This window comes from Dermacentor albipictus, chromosome 9, assembly GCF_038994185.2.
Source record: "Dermacentor albipictus isolate Rhodes 1998 colony chromosome 9, USDA_Dalb.pri_finalv2, whole genome shotgun sequence".
In the NCBI taxonomy this organism is placed as follows: domain Eukaryota; kingdom Metazoa; phylum Arthropoda; class Arachnida; order Ixodida; family Ixodidae; genus Dermacentor; species Dermacentor albipictus.
The window spans coordinates 20,288,986-20,312,713 of NC_091829.1; the positions used below are offsets into that span (position 1 = coordinate 20,288,986).

Here is a 23,728-nt window from a genome sequence, read left to right on the forward strand (position 1 = left end):
CCCATTCCCCATCCCTATACAGAGTAGCATGCCAGCGGTTATATACGCGCCGGCAAAATTCTCTGTTTTTCTAATAAAGAGCCCCCTCTCTCTCTCTCTTTAATGATGACTGGCGAGATTAGGCGTGGGCAAGCCTTGGCTGACATGGTACTGCAGTTTGATTGTGTGAAAGGTATGAAAGAGGCTAAGCCGCCGCGAGTCGGTCCGGTATTGCACTATTTTCGGTATCGGCCCACGTATGGGGAGTGCTTCCCGTCTGCTTCACCTCCGCAGCGGATTGACCCGACATCTCGCTACCTTCGGGATCGACCCACATATGGGGAGCGCTTAGCGCCTGCGTCATCTCCGTCGCGGGTCGGCCCGGTAGTGCATAATCTTCGGGATCGGTCCACGTATGGGGAGTTTTGTGTCTACACAGGGACACGATCCTGGGGGAATTAGTCCTTGACAGCTTCGCTGTAATTCGCTGTAAAATTGGTTACGTCATCACACTAATTAAAAGACGACGGCACTGGAGCCAATCCTGATGATGATGATAGTTTGGTGCCTATATACACACGGATACGTTCCAGGGGGAACTAGCCCTTAACAGCTTCGCTGTAAAAAATAGCAAAGTTACGGTTGAGTGCATGGTTCACGCAAAAAAAAAAAATGTTTTTATTCGGTTATCGGGGATCAGGGTCCGGAATCAGAACCAGGGGCGGCTTTCACGAACATTTAATACCGAAAATAATATGGAACGTAAGAACGCGTTTTGAAATTCGTTATTATTTTCGTTGTTAAATGTTCGTGCAAGCCGCCCCTGGTTGACTTATTCTTCAATTGCGAAGTTTTCTTTCTGGGAAGCCCGTAAGGCTTTCCTTTAATGTTTTATACTCCAGTTGGGTGGATGACAATTTGTCCCTTTATTGAACCTTCCTCCACCGTTGCGGGCTTCCGCAGAGCTGATTTTCCAGCAACAGTATCATCAACATCATCATCATCATCATTGTCGTCGTCGTCGTCGTCGTCGTCGTCATGATCATCATCACCATTCCCATGCTGACTGAACCAACATGCTTGTAGTTCCGGTAGACAACAGCATCTGGCATCAGATTTGCCTGTGTTAACTTTTGTAGGAAACTCAATGGTGTCGAGGAAGCATCATGTTTCGCCAGGGGTAATCTTCATCAGGGTCTTTCTAGGCGCGGCTCATGGTCTCCTTGCATTTATTTAACCATAATAATGCTATCAATTTAAACTATTTCTTCTAACTCACTTACGAAAACAACCCGATTCTCGACCAATCTACCGGAGTAGACAGGGGCCGCTTGTCACGGTGGGTGCCGAGCCGGACGACGGGAAGGACTGACGGCTATAGGAAAGCTGTCGTGGCCCGAAGAAGAGGCGCATACATTCATGGAGTTCCGATCTGTTCTCCTTATTCGTTTTTTTTGTACGCTACCCTCGCCTTTGTGGCACACATTCACGCAAAAATGGGTATAGTGCATACATTATATGAAAATACGCATGACGGCTTTCCAGCTAGAGTTAGCGGAAGGTGCAATGCGCAGCTTGAATCACGCATACGCCAGGAGGTGTCTTGTCTTGTCTTGTCTTGTGTCCCAGACAGTGGCGCATACCACTATGGGGGATTGGCCAAGAAGCAGGCGGTTTTTCGTGTGCTTAGTAGTAAAGCCAAACTAGATTTAAATTGTGGAGCGTGAGACTAGAACTGTAATTTAGACGTATGATGAAAATATTGTGAAGAATTTCGATAAAATTTCGAAAATATTGATAATTTTAGAAAGTCAGCAAGGTACTCTTTTTGTATCTCTAATAAAATTGTAAATTGCAAGAAAAGCATCCCTGCGGCTTGATCCCAGTGAGGTCGCACCAAAAGAAAGAATGGTTGGTGAGGTTAGCGATAGCCCAAGTTTGGTGAATGAGTGTACTAATAATTTTCTTTGTCTTACAAAGCGGCGGCAGGAGAGGTGTGCAACAGCCACACATCATCATCGTCTTCTTCTTCCGGACGTCATCGTCACAAGTCGAACGCCGTTGTTCTGCCATGAAGGAGGTCGGGTCTCCCACCGAGGCGTTCGACACCTCATACGACACGGCTTGGCCAACGCTGTCCGGGTCAGGCAGGAAACGAGGCAAGACAAGTACGCTTTTATAGAGTGCTCGAACAGTATGCCTCGGAGTATTGCGGCAATACTAAGTGGCTCCAGCTAAGCCGTAATGGAGTGGTTCGAAAAAAGCTGGCGCTGAAGCTTTACTACTGTATTGGAGTGCACCTTCTATTCTGAAGTAGTGTTACTGTATGTGGTACTAAAGGGCGCCTATATACATTAACTCTATTCTGAAGTTGGTCTCTCTTTTTTTAGTTTTCCCCGGGCGCGCACCCTTTGCGAGGTACATACGCATCTTTTTACAATGATTTCCATTTATATGCAGCACACAATGCACAACAAACTTTAAACAGCATTAAATTAACAAGTGGATCGAACGTAGTTTTTTTTTTTTCGCCTAACAGTGACTATATGTTGTCGATTTTGCCTAGTGTAAGAACTTGGCTGACCAAGCCTGCACGAACTACGTATCCCTCTGTTGTCCTTCGATAACCTGGAGATATTCGAGATTGTCTTCGGAGGCGGATGAGCGAAAACTGTCACAAACAGAATTTTTCGTAAAATGTCAGCCAACGTTCGCAAAATCGTAAAACGAGCCCTAATTCGTAAACTTTACGAATAATTCGGGAGAGTTGGCAGATATGCTATTAGGCTAAATGAAATAGACGCAGAGTCCTCTCCATGGGCGATGCAGAACGCCTGTTTAAGACAAACGCCGTAGCGCACGCTCGATAAGACACTGTCTCGCGTTCCGAGTAACCCGGTTACATCGTTTGCGAGTTATAGACGGGGTCTGACGCCAGCTGTAACTAAGGTCGTCAAGGGTAACCCAATGGTGGTTCGGTATCTGAGAACAGTCCCTGCGTCGAGCCTCAGCAACATGCTTCCGTATATCCGAAATCGAACTACAGACAATGACCGTTATGTATATATAGGCTTCGCGAAACGTATGCCTGCGGTATAATTCATAAACGGCATTACATCAACAACACGATGCCGCTACCACGTTGGGAACTCGCGCATTTCTAAGATCCACAAATGTCCTCACGCGCACTGCGGAAGTTGCCCATTAGGACAATGATGTGGTTTCGCGCGTCAATCACGTGGAGGCTCTTCTCATTATAGGGTGTAGACGTCGTCAGGGCAATGTATACACGGTTACCTGAGGACATCTGCCAGCGGTCCTGTGGTGGACGTGATTAGGTTGTCAAAATGACAAATCACCTTTTTTTTCTCTCCTGCAGGCAAGACGAGACACCCGTTCGTAAAGCACCACGACGAAGCTCCCAGCGTGCCCCCGTTTTCGCCATCTTGGCCGGGGCAGGAGCCTCCACATGTGACGTCGCCCGAGCAGCCAGCACCTTCGGCCCACACCGACGAACCTGCCAACGAGGCGCCCAAGGAACCTGCGAGCAAAGGTGGGGAGAAGGTGTCGGACGTATAGCTCATTGGACTTAAAAGCATGTGTGATACATACGACATCTCACACGGTTCCGCCACGTCCCTTTACATACGTGAGCAGTAACGGGGCGTCCATATCTCTGTCAGACACACACACGCGCATCTGTAGTTTATGGCATGTTCAGAGTTCCCTACAAATTTTACTAGAGGGAATTGACTGTGACGATATAGTATCGATGAGAGCTGCAAGCATGCATGGTTCAGCCAGCATGGTAATGATTGTTGGTACAGGTATTTGCAATGTTCCGTTGAAAATTATCAACTTTCAAAGTCACAAACCTGTCTTCGTGCTGTCCGAGTTACCCTACTTCCAGCTGCCGTATAAACACTAATGCCATCGTTCCCTCAAGTAATTTTTGTGGAAAACTGTGGCGCTCGCCAGTTGTTCAGCCATCAGAGTGTATACATCAATCGTCACCATTGTCGGTGTCGCTCTAACAGAGTGGAGGCTGGGCTTAGCACCACCCCTGCAGCTCAGCTGACATACCAACTCCGAACAGATGTTTCGCGAACATGGTTACCTCCTATATAGGGTCTCAGGCAATCGCTAATGAATGAATGAGGTTTGAATGAATGAGGTTTTATTATTAATAGACAAGATATAGTACAAGGCAGTATTATACAGGAGGAGGTCCCGAGGTCAAAGACTGCAGAAAGCGCTAAGATCAAAGAGTGCAGGTCAAAGACTGCAGGTCAAAGACTGCAGACTGCAGAAATGCGCCCACTGAGCGTTACCAAATTAATACCGTGGTGTACGCTGGTGTTTGGGTGGTGACCGTAGTCGTGGCCTCGCGGTTGAGCGTCAGCCCCGGCTTCGGGAGGTCGTGGGTTCAAAACCGCGCTGCCGCCGGTTACCCACCGCGGCCCGAGACTCCGCTTTCTTTTAGGAGTGAACTGTGCAGGGAAGGGAGTTTAGTAACGTCTTCTGCCGGGGCTACTTGGTACATGGCTTTTAGAAATGGTTTTAGGGGCAAAATATGAGACGTGGACAAGACGCGTTCCTGTTCGCATGCCTGAGGGTATTAAGCGAAGCATCGCGGAAAATTTAAAAAAAAATCAGTTGCAATTGAAACTGAATTGAAATTGAAGTTTATTCAAAATTGAAGTTTATTCAAAATAGGAAAGCACACAGGAAATGTTGTACAGGACATCTCGATCCCTAGCTCAAGGCTAGTTGGGATCCATGCTAGTTATTAATTCACAATCTCAACATCAATACGAAGAAGTATTGGTAATGGTCAATTGGCAATATTACGTAATGGAAGGGAGCTCGGCTCCATGCCGATCCCGTCGAGCTTACCGTAGCCGCGTCTCATTGCGTATTACTCGGTTCAGCTGCGGGAGGTGCGCCGTTCAGTTCCCATGTCCGGACCCGCGCCACTTTGTAAGATGGGTACCAGCAGCAGCCCCCCCCCCCCCCCCCCTAAAGCCAGGCGTCCGGCTTTCCAGGGAGTGCGTTACTCGGGAGAGTTTCGTGCAGACCGCTACGCTTGCTGAGCAAGAACCAAGACAAACAAAGCACCCCTCAAAATCTCGCGATACAGGTTCGTAACATTTTATAGTTACCTTTCCCAATAAACCTCGGGTACACGCCGCAATCACCTCACAAGCAGTCGAACGTGCAGTGCTGAAATTATCGGCTCGTACCTTTGGTGGATGTTGTTCGTTCTGTGTGAATGCACTTTGAAGAACGAGGCAGCTAACTTAATCATTAATTAATTCGATTAGTGACAGCTGGCGCTGAGACTGCGAAATCGAGAGAGGAGGAATGCAGCATTTCAAGTGCCGTGGCCACATTTCTTCGAGCCGGGAAAGATGGCGGAGGACAAGAGGAATGCGGGAAGCCAACTTCCGGCACCTCTGAGGCAGCACCCGGAATTGCGGAGCCGCCTAAGAAACTATCCACGGAGAGTCACGACAAGGCGGAACAGTGAGTTCCATATTGTTCGTTTAATGAACACAGCTGCGCTATAGTAGTAATCTTCACATTGCCGAATAATTCCAGCTCCTTCAGCGAGACGCGAAACAGAGAAAAGGAATATATTTCCGAATAATTAACCTCGCTACAATACAAAAGAAAGAACTACTCTAACACTAAAAACAGGCTTAGTGGGCCAGAACTAAGGCCCAAGGGCGAAGGACAAAGGCAGCCCGACGCCACGTTGGAGCTCTCGCCTGAACGGCCAATTTTTCGATGGTGTAGAAAATGCAAAAACGCTGGTGTGAGCAGATTCACGCGCACGTTAAAGAATTCCAGGCACCCATAATTGACCCAGGGCCCTCCACTATGCGGCGCCTCGCATACACCAGTGTTGCTTCGTGACTTAGAACCCAATCAATCAATCAATCAATCAATCAATCAATCAATCAATCAATCAATCAGTCAGTCAGTCAGGCAGTGAGTCGATCGATCGATCAAGCAATCAAGCAATCCATCCATCCATCAATCAGTCAGTCATCCAATCAATCAATCAATCGATCAATCATCCAATCCATCAGAATCAATCAATCAGTCAGTGAGTCAAATGATCGATCGATCAATCAATCAATCAATCCATCCAACCATGCATCAGTCAGTCAGACAGACAGTCATCCAATCAATAAATCAATCCATCAATCGATTGATCGATCAATCAATCAACCAATCCATCCATCCATCAATCAGTCAGTCATCCAATCAATCAATCAATCAATCAATCCATCAATCCATCGATCGATCGATCGATCGACCAAATCGTGTCGCCCGCAGGCGCACGTGCATCTGCGGCCCCAAGACGAAGATCCTGCTGCTCACGGTGGCCGGCGTGACGCTAGTGATTATCGCGACGGCCGTGGTGACCGCGGTGAAGAACAGTTCGCCCCGCGACGATCCCGTGATCAGCGGCCACTTCGGCGCGGTGCGCGGTCAGCGGCTCGTGGTCAGCGACCAGGACCACCAGTGGACCGTGCACGCCTTCCTGGGCGTCCCTTTCGCAAAGGCGCCCCGGGGGGAATTGCGCTTCAAGCCGCCGCAGCCCCTGACCGCGCCGGTGGGGGTGAGTGTCCCCGTCCCCTTGGATAACTTGCGCTGCAGTCGGGGCCAGCACCGATTTTTCCAGAAGGGTTGAAATCTGGGCCAGTTGGTACATACTTGAACGAAAAAACCAGTCAAAAACACAAAGGACAAGAGGAGAGGTTCACACCACAACAACTGGTCGTTGTAGTGGTTTTTTTCTGGTTTTTTTCGTTCAACCGATTTTTCTTTTCAAATCGTCGTCACGATCCATCATTTGCAGCCTAAACGTACCCAGCGGGACATCATACATAAGGGAGGACCAATGAACACGCAGAGAAAAAAAAAAGTCAAACTAAGAAGCATGAAAACGATACAAGCAAGAAGCAAAAATGAAAAGGTTACGAAGTATAGTACAGAAAACGATATCTTGCAGTGCAGAAAACAACGTACCGCATAACACAGAATGCTATGACCAGCGTATTAACACTTGTAATGAGAGATAATGAGTTTTTTTATATTCCTCGTGTTTCCAGTATCACAGTGTTATCTAGCAGCTTATTTCAATCATTAATGGCATCAGGTAGCAGAGGTTGATTAAATGCGATAATTTTACGGGGTACACGATACGAATTGCAAATACGTTCGTGTACTTAGATTCATGTGCACGTTAAAGAAACCCAGGCAACGAAAATTAAACCTAAGTCCTCCACTGCGGCGTCTATCATATATATATAGATACAGTGCTGCTTTGGGACATTAGGTCTCATCGAATCAATCAATCAATCAATCAATCAATCAATCAATCAATCAATCAATCAATCAATCAATCAATTTTTATCTGTCTGTCCATCCACCCATCCATCCATCCATCAACCGATCTATCAACACACAGGTGCTTGCGCGTGTGTGTCCCATTTGAATTAAATTCGTTGAGCGTAAGAGAAAAAGAAATTCTACCAGCTCAATGAAGCAGAATTTTAACTTAAGGTCTCCAGTGTTTTACGAAAATTGCCGAAAATTAGTCAGTTTGAAAAAAAAAAAAGCCTGAAGAGGACGAGCTTAATGTATGAGCTTGCAGCTTACACAATATTTTGACGAGGTTTACGTAATGTTTTTGCTCGTCCAAATCAAAACGATTTCTACGTTGTCATTTATGCAGATATGAGCTCCGGATGTTAAGCTTCCTGTTAATTCAAGATGCACACCGCTGAACGAGCCTATTAGCCCCCCCCCCCCCCCCCATATTAGGCCTAAATAAGTGGCACTGTTTACTCAAAACTAGCGCGAAACATATGTTGGTGAAAAGTAGACGATGCGTGAATTCCAGGCAAATGCAACTGACAGAAGTAGCACGCACAAACATTAAATATTTCGACTTTCTGACCAACTTCTCCCTCTCCTAAATAAAGAGAACGACACAGTTTATCGCACGTCGAAGTACTAATTTTTCCCACATCAAACACAATCTATACAGATAAAGTTTGTAAGCGTTTTTCATATAACGCCTTCAAACAGTCTGGAAACAAGTGTTAAGCAATATTTTTGAGACCCTACACTTAATCGCCGCACTGTAACCTTTGCTCGCATACCGCCCCAAATTATGTCCCCATTCTTCCAAGATTGCTCATAGAGTTTATCTCTATGAGCAATCTTCTCCCGGTAGAACTATAGATCGTTCGGTTGCGCTATCGTTTCAATTTCACCACTTTTCACCTGTACACATTATAGGCAAAGACACGGGCAAAAGTTTGTGGGATGCAGGTTAAGCGACACAGTACAGTTTTATCCTGCAACTATTAAAACACTACTACAACGCTTTGTTGGTCCGCGTATACGTTAGATCACACGTACAGAACATTTGAAATCCAAGCTGCATGCTCAGCCTCAGGAAATAGGCTGCTTTTTTCTTCTCATATCTCGCATCCCGTAAGCTTTTCGCACTGCATATGCGTTAAACTGTACACGTACAGTCGCGGACAGAATATTACGGACCATGAAATCTAAGAAAAAGCTGAATATCTCCGCAACCTCACAACGCAATCTGGTATTTGCATTTTGGACCTCGACTAGAATATGCTAACAACGTTGTCGTGGGCAGTTTTACAGGTTGCTGCTACAGGCTGCTCGGGAATTGAACGTTTTCGGAGATCCCGTGGTCCATTTTATTCTGTCCGCGACTCTACGTGCCCATTTGTTCGCGGCTCGGTGACAGCACAGAGGTGGATATATTAGACCGACATTGCACCTGCAATGCTATAGGGTCCCAGTACGCCCACGCAGCCTCAAAAACAGGCCTTGTCGGTTTGCCGCAGAAAGACCAGCGAGAGGACTCTGTGACCAGGACTCTGGACACCTGGACAAAGCGGCCGCCCTGTCCGCAGCAGGACTTCTACCTGGGCCACCTGGCCGTCAATACCAGCAACGCCACCGAGGACTGCCTGCACCTGAACATCTGGGCACCGCCTTCGAGCTGCGGCGCCACCGAAGAACAGGAGGCGTGCCAGCTTCGAACCGTGCTCTTCTTTCTGTACGGGGCGGCCTTCCAGAACGGCGGGAATAACTTCGAGGCACGTCCTCACGGTAACAGCACGACAGGGGGGAAGGGGGGGGGGGGGGCTACACGCTGTTCAATTCGTTTTGACAAATTTGATAATCAAGAACCGGTGGCGACCATGCCGGCGTGCGGCTGTCTCCAGCACCGGTTCTCTCGGCCGTCTGGCCCATACCGTCACGTGGGCATACAGCGAGAGCGGCGCCACGCGACTGATGAGAGCAGGCATATAGGCCTCCGAGATCCCCAGCGTGCAGCAACCATAGAGTTACTATACTGACTCTAGAGGACAAGCTACCCATAGGGCCCATGCATTAAAATCGGGAACCTCAAGAGCGCCGCCATGTTGCTACGCGCCGAGGTTGCCAGCTCCTGAGACGCTTGCTAGACTTGGTGACACTAGTCAGTTTTAATCCGGCAACAGTAGCAGCGTAGCAGCATGGCGTCTCGCTTGTGCAGTCGTGATGTGTGCGTGCAGCAGGTGTGTGTTTGGGTTTTATAAGTTGGTTCTTTATTCTGTGTTGCGGGACGGTGTGGGTGTGGTCCATGTTGGCCGTACAGGTGGCAGTTATGCAACCGAGGGATGATCCTGTTGAAGTTTCCGGCGGTATGCGGTTTTCAGCGGTCACGCCTGTTGCAGGAGTGTCACTCGACGAGGTTACGAGCTCGAAGCTGTGGTCAGATTCCTCGTTGGTGTTCCGTAATTCTCTTCGCACGTGCGCGGTATGTTGCAAAAGCCGCTTTCGCGATCCATCGTCGCGACGATAGATCGGGTTTTTTTCATTTTAAGTACTGACACAGCTGTAGGGCACATGTAACCGACAAACGGAAGTCTCAGGAGAGCGCCTGAGATTATAATAAAGCAGGCGGTGCAGGAACTGCAGGGCACCCAAGGGACAGTGGGGGGATCAAAGCTCGAAGCAGAACGTTACATAGGTTGGTGCCGCCGAGGCAGGTGTGTGCCAGGGAGTGTTCGCACGGACAGCTCCCCTGGCACGCGCAGCAGTGCCTCGCAAGGTCGAGATACTTTAAAGGCACCCGCGCCCATGATCTTTCTTTTGCCTCGGTGCAGGGAGCAAGATTAACCAAAATAATATGGAGGGCGAATGCCTCATGACAAATGTAGCTCGCGTCGCCTGGCGTGTGTAGTAATATCAGAGTTCATTGTACGAACTTTATGCATAATGCGCTTTGTTACGGTACCTTAACGGAATGGGTCTAGAGGACGGTGTTGGTACATTTTTTCGTAGCGCCCTAATCCTATACCCCCACTACAAACACACACACATACCCCCTTTTTTATGTATACATACAATTCCTTGCCATGACGGTTCATAGCCTCCTTTAGTTTTGAAAAATAGAGGAGGCTATGGACCGATTCACCAGTTCAAGTTGTCAACTTGTCAGTAACTGTCATAGGAATCACTGTAATAAACACAATTCCACGATCAGATTGTTTACTTTCATATTTTGTTGTAACACTTGAGGACTACATAGAACTTTATTTTGTATATGTGAGAGAAGTATGTGGATATCACGAGCTTAAGCCAATGTGTGATACAGACAAAGCAGCTGCTACAACGTGAACTGCATTGAGGGCCACACAACACATACGTAATTAAAGGTGCAAAATATAGGGGGAAGCTTCAAAATACGCTCTGTAGCACTGCAAAGTATAACATATATTGTATGTGTACAATAAATGTTAAAAAATACAATGCATCAATGTCCCATTTGCCTTCAAGTTTATTATGAAGTTCAAGTTTACTGAAGTTTATTATGAGCATATGTACAACAGGAATCTACTGACACACCCGCAGTCAAGGTGGCTGTTCGAGGTGTGCTGGCTGCCTCAGTGTAAGAAAAAGAAATTGGGTAAAAGTCGACACCAGTGCCACTGCTTCTTGCCTCTGACCTGCACGTGCCTCTGCGGCATCTTTGTGCACAAGTGTGCTGGCGTGGCGAGGCGTAGGAGTCATCCGAGAGAAAGAGTATTGTTTACATGGAGAAGTGGCTGTTCACATTGCCTGTCACTTTCCCTCAAATGTTTCCTTGGCGACTAGGGTGACACACCCGCAGTCAAGGTGGCTGTTCGAGGTGTGCTGGCTGCCTAAACGAAATAAAAAGAAATTAGATGAATGTCAATACCAGTGCTATTGCTTATTGCCTCTTACCTGCATTTGGCTCCACGGCCTCTTGGCTTGCGGAGTCTGTATGAGGGAGCTGCTGTGGCTAGGCGTAGGCATTGTCTAAGCAAAAAGAAAAGGCCATTTAAATGGGGAATTATGGAAATAAATGCAGTTGTTATGTCTGCTTCTTGCACTCTTCTTGCCTAAATGTTTTCAAACATAGTGTCCAGAACACACCAGCACTTTGACTGCTTCTGCTTTTTACCTGCAGGTGTTGCTGCGAGATCCTTAGTATGGCTGCGTGCAGCATTGTAACACTTGGTGGAGGCATTTGAAGTGGTAGCCAAGAATAGAAAGAATCATCCTTGTCTGCACGAATGCTTTCAATTTCTAAATGCAGTGGTAACTATCACTATTGGTGCAAGGCCCCCCCACATCTATGTGGCAAGTGCCATAGCTCGAAACTGAATTGTTCCTTTAGTGTTTCACAAGGCATCTGATATGTCCACATTAGATGTGATGTGTTTGTTTTTATTTATCCCAGTGTGGAGAGAGCATCATTAAATGTTTTTTTTTATTTTTGCGTGTCTTGTTTTTTGGTTTATTTCTGAATTTATCATGATGCTAAAGTGACTTATGTAATGGCAATCAGCTTTTGTTTTGCAGAAAAACAATGCATTTCCTGACCCATTGTTTGACATCCCCTCACTCGCATAATTTTGCAGAGTATTCTACCTATATTGACTTGCTTGACCTCCACTAAAGAGTCTTGCATTTTCAAATACGACTCTTTCCTTAAAATCATTCGACACTTCTCACAATTTCTGTACCTTGGGCTTCTGATACTCTGCAGTCACCATTTTTGCTTGTTTCTGACTAGAAATATCTTCTTTAATTTAGAGCTTAAATTTTACTTTTGGAACACATGGAAGGGCTTGCCATTGCATATCTGCATAAAAGGGAAACGTGTGGTATTCGGGATTATGTCAGTATTGCATATGTGCCTGTTGTCTAAAATAATTGAATTCTGAAAATGCTCGCAGGGGCCTGATGTGCATATCTGCAGTTTATGGATACATGTAAAAGACTCAGCATCAAGTGCAAGTGAACGGTCCCGCAGGCGCGGAGTCGATCATGCAAATAGATTCGCTGCACACATTTGTGACCAGAAAATATATTCCACATGAAATGGCATGCAAGGAAGTGTTGGAAACATTACACAGTTAATAAAACGCCTACGCTATCAATATGTGGGTCGATGCACTCGTTATGCAAAACGGAGGTGAGGCGTGCAGACAGGACACGAGAGTAGAGTATTTACAAGCAAACAACACAAGCGCAGCCCACTTCTCTACTCTTGTGTCCTGTCTGCACGCCTCACCTCTGTTTTGCATAATGAATCCTTACCAACTAGCTCAGCTTTCTGTCGTTCTAAGTCTCGATGCACTCGATTTCGTCCGCATTATAGGCACTCGCCTCTTGATTACTTCGTGGCACAGAAATATTCGGCATCAGGCTGTTTTTCTGCTGTGGCCTTTGTAGAAGCATGATTGTTCAAAGTGCAACAATTAAACAGATTCTCTGAGTTGCTTGTGGCTTCGCCAGTACAATTCCGGTGCGCTGGTCTGCCTGTCCAGCAATTTCCTACTGAAGGGAAACCTGCAAATAAAAACACCGCTCCGCATGCATAAAAATGCACTAATGTGACGCTTCTCAAACGATTGTGATGCACCACAAGAGCTGCCTACTCGCGTGACACTCTCAACAAGGAGATACATTCGTTTACTTACATGTGAAGGTATATGCCAGAGCACTTCGGGGTTTCGGTGGCACATAAGGCACGAACGAGTGTGTCATAGCGTCCGATGTCGACGCGCGATCGCATGTCAAACCTAAACTGTACGAAACTACTATGCAACCAAAAAACAGATTCGAAACCGAAATTCGTGTCATCCTTTATTGCATGAATGCGTACATCGTGATTTACATAAGTCATGGACTTAGCGATCGCTTTCTGTAAATTTAATATAACGTTCCACCTTCATAAAGCCATCAGGTATGCGTTTTTAGATGACAAAGCATTAGGTGACCTGTACTTGTTTTCAGCTCTTTCAATAGTAATTGCGCTGGCCACATTGACCAGTAGCAACAGGGCGGCGCCCTAGAGGTTCCCACTTTTCCGGCCCAGCTTTTCCTCTAGAGTTGTTCTACTAACTCTATGGCAGCAACGCGCCGCATCGGAGATTTCGGAGGCGATGTCGCAGCAATCTCTACCCACGTGCGAAGCTCTGTACGAGCTGCGGGATAGTCTCCTCAGTTCGTCAAACAACCGCAGTTCTATCTTATATCTTGTGCTTGGCTACGGACGCGTAACTGCATACTGTGTTGCACTCTGCTACATGCAAACTGGTTCAAAGACATCGTCAATCATTAATGTAATGCTTAATGGTCGGTGGCGTCTATGTTGCTGGCGGCATGCTGTACAGGGAAACATTCATTAGCTACCTACTGATAGCTTATGTGCGTGTTCGCCTGAGCACACGACAAAAATGTACCGTACATTTATGTAAATGAATCCAGGTGGTCAGATAGCACGCAACAAAAAATACATGCAATAACAGGGATACAAAAAGATGCCAGGTAGGCTGTCCCCATTGCGATATACACTGAGTTCGTGCAGCACTGTAACACGAAGAAAGCAAGCAGTCCTTTGGTTTCTGGGAAATTGTAGAGACGCCACTCACTCCTAAATCTAATTTCACAACCTTACACGACTTCTGCTCCACATGTACAAGCAATGAAGAGCTGCGCCGAAGCGAATGTAGAAGCGAACGTCAAGGCGAATGGCGAAGCTTCTATAAGCAGCTGTTCGCTTTACTAAAGCAACAACGCATTTGCAGGCGTGTGTTTGTTGCAGTGGGAGGATATCCACGTAGCGTTCGATGTTCAATTTCATAAATCGGCAGAGAACAGAGCCAATCACCAGCAGTGACTGTTTAAAATGTGCGTTTTCTCTAGCGGCGTGAGCGGCGGCGTAGAGGGTGACTGCCAGAGTGGGAAAGAGCGGCGGCGACTGTAGCGACACTCTTCTCCTCCGCCCTTCACTCCTCCTCGTTTCTCCTTTCTTTCACGCTCGAGCGTAGCAACGGCGCCAACATGAGCTCTTCGCCACTCCGTAGACGATTCTCGAGCAAAAATGGCGCTGATGCACGGCGCGAGGACCCACGTGATGCTATTAGGCCAATAGCGACGCGGCGTCGGCCCCGGCCAGAGCGCGCGAGGAGGAGGCGGTATTCTTCAAAGCGTGCCGCCACTTTACGAAGTTTAAGGGGCTTTATCGGCGACGAGAGAAGAATAAGGTCCCTAGATCTTTTTTTTCTAGGGACCTTAGAAAGGACGGCTGTCGAGAGTTGTCTGGCGTTGTTCTTCCTATAGTCGAGATACGGTGTCCAAGATGCGCACAGCGCCCCAAGAAAGTCATTCGTAATATATATAGAAAGAGAGAGAGAGAAATGAAGGAGGGGGTGCCCCTGAAGTATTGGCATCTGGCTTCAGAACTATCTATGTATACGCAGCAATCTGGTGCTATAGGTAACCACTCTTCCGCATAACGTGCAGCTTTACGACGGCCGATACCTGTCCGCCCTTGGCAACCTGGTCGTGGTCGTGCCGAACTACCGCGTCGGTCCGCTGGGCTTTCTAGGCAGCCGCGTGGGGACGAGTTTTCCCGAAAACTTGGGCCTGCACGACCAGCGGCTGGCGCTCGAATGGACGCGAGACAACATCGACTCCTTCGGCGGCAGCGCGTCGCATCTAGTGCTGGCGGGCCACGACGCCGGCGCGACGTCCCTGGGCTACCACCTGTTCAGCGGAGACACGGCGTTCTGGACGCAGGACGTGGATCGCTTCATACTCCAGAGCGGAGGACCCTTCCACAGGTGAGACGAGGAAAGGCCCCGGCGTGCAATACGTAACACATTCGTTTCTGTGTACGTGGTATTGTCTTTATGTGACTCCTAGCAGCGCAAGGAGTAATGAGCCATCAACTGCGGCCTATACGCCTCTACGTCGTTCCGGTGCTTGAGAAGCCTGCTGTTCAGCGGCATCATAGATATACAGCGCGTCGTCGCTGAAGTCCTCTATGGGCTGGCATCCAACAAAGGAGGAGCCGAGAGTGATGTAGCAGAAGGTGCTAGCGTTCTTCTCACAGACGTGCGTTGCAGAAATGGAGCAATTACCACATGTCAGGCTGCAGCCTTCTTCCACATTTCAGAAGACTATAGACGCAGGGCTAGAAAAGAACTGCGGTGGAGCCGATCTCACGATGACTCTCGACGGTAATGCGTTAGCATTAAATCATCATAACGACACACCCTATTATTGCCGCCGTCTAAACGAGTTATGTATGAAACGTATAGTCCAGCGGGAAGCTTCCCTAAGAACACGCGATGTCATCTAGCGCCGCCCCTGCGAAACCTTCGGGTGGCCTCCGAAATGCGTGGCGCACCGGCGCGTGTGAACGCTGAGAAACGCGCCCCTATGCGGCTACCGGGCTCCTCTCTCGCGCTTTGTGAACAAGCTGCGCCATCTGGTGACGCCGCCGAGAAGTCCACGCGCGGACTCCGAGACGAGAAGCGTGTCGTGCCAGTGCGTGCGAGCCCTGAGAACTGTTCCCTCGCTTGCCGCACACCCAGTATCGCATACCCGAGTTGGCGAGAGATTCACTGAATAGCGGCGCATGCCCAGTGTATTCATGCCGCAGCTCGCTAAAGCGTCGGCTCGAAAGTCGTTCATTGAAAAGGGGCATATATACCCAGTGCATTTGTGGCGCAGCCTGCTAGTTGGCATCGGGTTGCTGTCCTTAAGGAACCTGTGCGACGAGGGTGATATGACGCCTGCAGAATCGGAGAAATTTAAGGGATCTTTTTTGTCATTGTAGAGCTACTACCTACTACTGTAGAGTCATTGTAGAGATACCTACTAGCACATATACCCAGTGACCTAGTTGGCAGCAACGAGGTCCATCGAAGATCAGCGTGCACGAATCAATTAGCAAATACGTACAGGTGGCTACTAATTTGCTATTGCAATCGATGCTTCGCCTTTCGGGTGAAGCCCAGGCTTCTTTTCGAACACACAATAATGACTCAGTAAACTTGACCGTATATACGTTGTGTTCGACCTACGCACCGTCGCTCGCGCAGCTACGAAGGACAGAACGTGGAAGGAGCCCGTCAGCTGATCGCCAGCCTGCGTTGCCCCGGCGACATGTCGTCCGAGGTGACGCTCGGCTGCCTCCAGAGAGCGCACGCGGATGCGATCGCCCGAAGTCCTATCGCGCCCAGTTTCGTGCCAGTCTTCGGCAGGGAGCCGCTTCCGAGACCTCAGCCGCTGGATGCGCGGGACAAGTCTATCAAGGTTCGAGAGCGAAGCCCGGATGGGGCCCGTCTGCTGTTCCTACACGCCTCCCATTGAAAAAATTCATTTTGTGTTTTTCAATGCTATAGCAAGTATTTTGGCGATGGGAATAGCTATAGGGGCTTGTTGGTACGGCATATCTTATTTTGTTGTAGCGCAAGCTGAACAAGGACAGCAGAAAGGCACATCTGACACACATAGTGCTGTGTGTGCCAGATGTGCCTTTCTGTTGTCCTTGCTCAGCTTGCGCTACAACAAAATAAGTATCTTGGCAGTTGCCTGCTAAACATGACACATTAGTAAATACGGCGGCGGCGGCGGCGGTGCCGCAGCTGCTTACTCAAATTTAAGACATTTAAGACAGGCGTATACGTTTATCTATGGGTCAAATACGCGCAGCGGACCCCGATCATGAGAACGAAATTTACAGAAGAATAAAAATGGGTTTGAGTGCATACGGCAGGCATTACTAAATCCTGACTATAGGAGCGTATATGGTTCGTTGAAAGGAAACGTCAACACACAATCATCGCATTTTAACGGTTCTAACATAGGGTGCAGAAACTTGAAGGTTAAGGAAAAAGCTCTAGAATAAGTTAAGGACCACGCAAAGAGCGATGGAACGAGACATGTTTTTAAGAATTTAAGCTATGTGGTTTTACGTGCCAGAACCACGATCTGATTATGAGGCAGGGCGTAGTGGGGGTATAATTTTGACCATCTGGGGTTCTTTAACGGGCGACTAGATCTAAGTACACTGGTGTTCTTGCATTTCGCCTTCATCGAAATGCGGTCGCCGTGGCCGCGATTTGATTCCACGACCTCGTGCTTAGCAGCGCAACACCAAAGCCATTCGCGCTGTTTATACTGCTACTTATACGGTCCCCGCCTTGACTCTTCATCCCTTCGTGGATGGTATGGAACAACGTTTGGAACTCAACTACCCGGGTTACCAAACAAGGTCTCCAAAGCGTTAGCACACGAACGGGCCCCATATGTCGGCGCAACACCTCTGCAGGCGACCGGTCTCAAGGGGAAGCAGTTCCTGCTGGGTCGCGTGGCGTGCGAGGGCGCCTACCCGTGGTTCGTCGAGCAGCGCCACACGGGCGCGGGCGACCCGCAGCAGATCGCCACCCTGCTACTGGGCCACAAGGAGGTCCGGCGCTGGCAGAACGACTCGGGCGTACATCGAGGCCGCATCCTTCTCGAGCGCTGGCAGAACGCCACGGGCATCAGCCTGAGCCTGGACCCCGGACGCAGAACCTACCAGGAGGCCGTTGGGGACATCCTGGTACGGAACCGCGCATCAACGTCACGTCACGTCATCAACGTCACGAAACGTCACGCGCATTCTGCTGCCACGTGACCACGCGCTTCTAAGTGCTTCTAAGTAATAGCACATAACGCCTTCTGGTAACGAAACCGAAACTGCTTCGTAGAAAAGCTGTAATAGTAATTTATCTACGGCGCTCTGGGAGAGTTCGCAAATACTCCACGCAGTGAAAGCTGTCAAAACAGCGAAGTTGGTGTTCGTTTTCCCAATTAGAACTCGTGTCTAGCGTGATTTTCATGAAAGTAGTTTGTCTCGTCGTCGTCATTTTGCTAGATTCGAGCTTCGGTTCCGGATTGCGCACACACTGCAATTGCGTGAGGCTGTGAGCAAACCACGGTCGAGGAATGCTCTCTTGAACGGTCCATCGTCGCCCTCCGGGAGAGGAATCTCTCTGCGTCGACGTATCTGCTAAGCCTCTCTTCAAGTTAGGGGTATGCTGTTAGCTTGCCTTTAATTGCTTTCGCTTGGCTTGGGTTGTCTTCTCCTGAAAGTGGGGGTTAGCTTGCCTCCACCGGTGCTTGGCTTGTGCTTGTCGCTCTTGAAGCGCGTGATTTGCACGCTACGCACGCACGCACACACACACACAAACTTTAGCCATGCAGCAGAGTATAAAAATATGCCGTTGCACGTAGACCACGCGACCAAATGCATGTTGCCGACTATTATATGTAGTAAGTCACACTATCTTTTTTTAGATTAGATTTAGATTATTTAGCCAACTTCTGAAGCAACTAAATTAAGCAAAAAAAAAAATCCAATCAGAAAGTTGTAGAGCGCTTTGCAAAACGTCCGACTGAACAGTTTCTAACTTTCTATTTATTAGGTATAAGTGTTCTTCCGGTTATTGCAGATGCCCGCGAAATACAAAAAATATATATATACACCACGTGACATGCCCGCTTGCTTGGGTTTCATGAACAAGAAAAAAAAAACAAAACGAAAAATTCAATAACGTGGCGTCAGTACTACGACAGACCTACGGTGCTTGTTACTACTTAAACTATTCCTCGCGTCCTTCAGCCACTCTGCTGCGCGACTCGCAGGAAGTGTGCCCGATGTCCGAGCTCGCCGAGCAGCTGTACGCGTGGCACAACCGGGTGCACGCGTACGAGCTCGGCTACCGGCCCAGTTACTCCAGCTGGCCCAGCGAGACCGCCGCCGTCCACTTCGAAGACATGGAGCTCGTGTTCGGCATGCCGCTGAGGCCCGGCGTGGCGTCCAGCGACCTGGACAAAGCCTGGTCGCGCACCATGATCCACGTGTGGGCAACGTTCGCGCGAACCGGGTATGACGCAGCAACCAACACAGCTGCTATCCAATAATTCGCGTGGCTTGGCTATGAACGGAAACGCCGCTTTAGCTGGTCAAGCGTTTGTGCGAATAACATATCCCGGTCAGCAATGTGCCTTCCCTTCCAAAAATTGAAAAGCGTTTTTCACTCGTTTTACAACAACCGGATCCATAGTTTCAGAAAGGCAACGGTGCTCTTCAATATTCAGTGGCGGCTTCGAAACTGGCCTCGCGTTCGGGAACGTGAAGCCTTATTAGTCAGGTGACAGAGAAATTGTGGCTTCATCATGACATACTCTCGCCACAATGAACGGATATTGCAAAGAAGGGATAAGGCGTGCAGACAGGGACACAAGAGAAGTGGGCAACACGAACGCCGACTATCAACTGTCCCCTCCTCTTCTCTTGTGTCCCTGTCTGCACGCCTTGCCCCTTCTTCGCATAATGAATCCTTACCAACTAGCTCAGCTTTCTGTTGTTCTGAACGGATATTGCCTCTTTCAAACACTTCCAAGATTCGTGAATCGTCAGTTCATCTCGTTCACTATTACTGCGCACTATTACCCGCACGCTTGCACAGTATTTCACGTCAACCTCGTGACAGTTCTGATATATGCTGCCTTCTGCACTGACCAAGGAGGTTAAAGAAAAACGGCTGGAGTGAACGGAGCGCCCGTCGAGTGAAGCCGCCGCGTCACCATCTTGCGGGGGGCAAAAGCACGCCAGTCGCCGCAGCTTGTGTGTTTCGGGTCGTCGTATCTTGCCACGCGGTGCTGTGCCGATCCCAAAATGTGCTAGCGCAACGGGGTGTCTTTAAATTGACGTATAAGCAGTTGGCATTATTCTTCCCGTTTAGATAAACTTGGATATAAGCACTGCCTTGCTCTAGAATAAAGAAAAATATTTCAGACTAATAAAGACCGCCACCAAAGTTCCGAGAAGCCTCCAGACAATGGGATGCTAAGGCACCGGCAACACCCGACGATAATTAAGCTAATAATGAGTACATGCGTTTGTTGCATGTACTGCTATTTCTCATGCTACAGCTTCAGCTTTTACTTGCATATTGTTCTGACAGCTTTCCTGATTGATCAGTTTCTACACTGCATTAAAGAAAGTGAATAAATGCTAATTATTGCGCGAATTTTTTTTCCCTACTTTGCGGCAGCTGCATATTGGTGCCGATAAAATGGGAAAATGTCTTAGTATTCGGATATCTGCTATCCGGAGACCTCCTATATGGCTCGCCTCATGGTCCACAGTGTTGCATTAGAAGACGAAAATCCGTTAAGCGATTAAAAACCGCTGGAAAAGTCGGCGAACAGAAGCTGGGAAGCTCTTGCAGGCCGCTTCTTGCCCCTCGCAAGATGGCCTCCGCCGGCTTCCCCCGACTTCCACGCGCGCCGGGTTCGCGCAACGCCGCTCCACGCTATGGATCATGACCACATCGATTGATCTGTGCGATGCAGACAGCGCAGCGATGGATGGCAAATCGGCCAAGTCCGAACTCATCCATGATATGTGTATGTCTTTTCGTTCTGCCCTGTGTTGCCAGACGTTGGCTTTCCGCCGTCGAGTTACGTCTGCTCGAGGGCGTGGCTACGCGCGTTCAGCCTCCGAGTTTTCAGCCCCGATTTGTCGAACTGCAAAGGCCGGGAGAGGCACAATTTTCAAGGCCTAAACGCTGCCTTGGCACGAAGGACAGCTCGCTTGAGTTCCCCTGTCGCGGTGAGCCGCCTAAATCTAACGGCAGAAAATTTAGTTAACAAATTTAGTTAAGTAGCGCATAATTAATTACTAAGTCACAACCGTCTTCTGACGTCCACCACCACTAACACCGCGGTTCAGATGGAACTATACTCCTATTTCGAAAATCCTATTTACAGTACTTAGTCTGCGGTGAAAAACCCGATACACAGGGACACTAATGCAACAACACTGATAGCGCCATCTTGTGACACAGTTTAACTAAGCAGTAACCTCTATATTCTACGTAACTGTCGGGTGTAAGGCATGAGTAGAGACAACCATTACCACAGTCCTTTTTGTCAGTTTCGTTCGGCAATACTGATACAACAGACAGAGATATGTCCTTACTGGGGTCGAGGGGGCACAAAAACATTGAAACACGTAGTTGGACAAAGTGTAACATGATGCAACTACCAGTTTTACAGCATATACCGTATTTACTATAAAATTTTTTTTCTCTCGTATATAATAATTTTGAGAATTTCCTTTTTGCCCCCTCGACTATGGCTGCGTTAAAGTCCTAAGCTAGCATTATAACCGCAATACATTTTTTCTCTTAAGCATGCAAATTCCCACCTCGCGTTATACTCATTAAATTGGGTATTTGTCGTCCGAGGTCCATGCACTCTCTATAGTAATACATTTACAGCCAAGCTGCCACTGGGTGCACAATACTGTGTTGCGAGATCCTCGTCTGGAGTTTAGTTATGTAATTTGCAATGTCCTACACGAAGCTCATCTCAACTCAAACTCTACAAGGCCATCAACTTAGGTCGAATGGCTGCCCTTACTTGGTCAGGAAGAAATTCGAGGTGCTTACGGTAACGTTTGAAGCAGTCCTGAGAAATACTCAAGGACTGGCAACCCTACTCGCAATGCAGACCACAGTTCAAAGACAACCAAAGAGTAATGCTGCAGGATATGCCTGTAAAGCCTGTGGAACCAAAACATGGCACAGGCATCCAAAATTGTCTCATGTGCAGCGTGGACAGACTCAGTAATGCACAGTCCTTTTTTTCTTTCTCTGACCTCTTCTGCAACATACTACTATTCTGGAATTCCGTACTGTGGAATCTCTTACAAAAAACAACGAAAACACTACATGAAGTGTTTAACGAAACCTCAGCCGATCTATTGTACAAATGCACTTAAGCAACACTATACAAGCAGATGAAGTGCATCGCCAATGAGAAACTAAAGATAGCAACGGAATCAAAGTATTGTCAACGAGCTAACTTTGTCAGTGGCTGCTTTTACAGGAAATGTGCAGACGAGCAGAGCTTGTCCAGGCCACAGAAGGGGTTAAAGTGTCCGCGAGTGTGAGAAAACTTTCCGGTTTCCAGTGCCAGTGGCTCACAAACTTTTTATCTCCTTAACTAGCATGCATTGTCGCATCTCTCTTTCAGCCAGCCGCCTGCTGTGCACAATATGAGCTGGCCCAGGTACGACTCCACCCTGCATACCATAATGAAGCTGGGTCCCCAAGACGTCACCGAGCAAACCGAAACGAAGCGGACGCGCTGCAACCTTATGCGAGACACCAGTGTGCCGTAATGAGCGACTTCACACTCGAGTGTGAAGTCGCTTTCACCCTCTACTACATGCTCTTCACATTTTTTTTAATATCTGGTCTGCCCTGAAGTCGTACTTGCCTCACAAGCTAGCCACTTAAGTTCTTTATTGTATAACGTACGTTTCTTTAATATGTAGTCAATGTTCGGATGCAAACGAATTGTCAAATGAAATATACCTATTGAAATCATTCTTTCAACAAAAGGCATGCAAGTTATTTACCATTCAATAGACACTGCTGCCGACTTCCACTGCTGCAATGCAACAATATTTGTGTCAAAATTGCGTCATTGTGCCATCTGTAGTGCCTCTTCAGTACGTCACATCGACATTTGCCGCACTGTCCGAGCCATCACAGCCTATACGACATCTGTACATAAATAATTTTGCGTTTCCTTGTAATAGCCAACACTTACGCTGTTAACAACTGATAGAAGTACATGCGCAGATTTCAAAATTCAAGTGTCGAATCGGGTGCCTACAGTGATGTGTCGCATTCTGCACTGTGCACTGATATCAGATGTTTGTTTTACCGAGACCCTTGTGCGGGAAATGCTTGACCACCTGCGTGGCACTGGCCACTTGCTGAAATGGTGACACCAAGGTGAAGCCAGACTCTAGTTTGACATGTTCCTTGTATTCCTGCCTGCGTTTGCACGTTCACTCTTATTAGTTTAGTTTGGCACTAGTTTGCACACCAGATCCACCTTGCAAGTCGTTTTTTACATGTTAGCATTAGGTGTGTCAAAGCAGCAAAAAGTGTGTGTTTGAAGCAGACCAAGAGGCAGGCCATGTGTCGAGTAAGCTCCTGAACAAAGCTTTGCAATAGGATGAATGCGGTTTAAACCATGGATCCAGGGTCTCAAAGAGGTGCGGTGCAATGCCTAACACATTTCTCTTACATTTATTTATTTTTACATACTGCAGTCCCTCTTGGGCTATAGCAGGAGTGGGGATAACATCACGTGTCAACTGTGGACAAAAAGTTGGTCTTGGGGCAATGAACGAACATATCTGGTAGAGTAGTTTGCTGGGCCAGTTGGTGCATGGTGAACGTATAATGTTTTCCAGCAAGTACGGACGCGAGCACAAGTAGAGACAAGACAGGACAACGCT

The 23,728-nt window shown here is 48.0% G+C and overlaps 2 protein-coding genes and 1 long non-coding RNA gene across 6 annotated transcripts in view; 1 reads left to right on the plus strand and 2 right to left on the minus strand.

The window, feature by feature from the left end:
- LOC135917327 (lactadherin-like) overlaps nucleotides 1-3,453 on the minus strand; it is a 127,349-nt gene extending 123,896 nt beyond the window's left edge. The window contains exon 1 of the mRNA XM_065450913.2: nucleotides 3,339-3,453. The gene's annotated coding sequence lies outside the window, so the exon portion shown is untranslated. The remainder of the gene's footprint in view (nucleotides 1-3,338) is intronic.
- On the plus strand, nucleotides 1,989-23,537 carry LOC135917326 (acetylcholinesterase-like). 4 transcript variants are annotated; one of them, XM_065450911.2, is made up of 10 exons: nucleotides 1,992-2,147; nucleotides 3,359-3,532; nucleotides 5,304-5,505; nucleotides 6,325-6,610; nucleotides 8,883-9,137; nucleotides 14,869-15,188; nucleotides 16,455-16,668; nucleotides 17,687-17,959; nucleotides 19,045-19,286; nucleotides 22,447-23,537. In XM_065450911.2, the coding sequence occupies exons 1-10, from the start codon at nucleotides 2,051-2,053 to the stop codon at nucleotides 22,592-22,594; spliced, it is 2,211 nt and encodes a 736-aa protein (XP_065306983.1). In that variant the 5' UTR covers nucleotides 1,992-2,050; the 3' UTR covers nucleotides 22,595-23,537. The 4 variants fall into 4 exon arrangements, with proteins under 4 accessions (XP_070381343.1, XP_065306983.1, XP_070381342.1 ...); XM_070525241.1 differs by having other exon boundaries at nucleotides 1,992-2,138; nucleotides 8,883-9,150; XM_070525240.1 differs by having other exon boundaries at nucleotides 1,993-2,147; nucleotides 8,883-9,150.
- On the minus strand, nucleotides 10,850-12,299 carry LOC135917302 (uncharacterized). The gene is made up of 2 exons (XR_010569248.2): nucleotides 11,296-12,299; nucleotides 10,850-11,231 (listed from the first exon to the last, which is right to left on the minus strand). It is a non-coding gene; the product is annotated as an uncharacterized lncRNA (long non-coding RNA).
- Nucleotides 23,538-23,728: the final 191 nt, after the last annotated feature.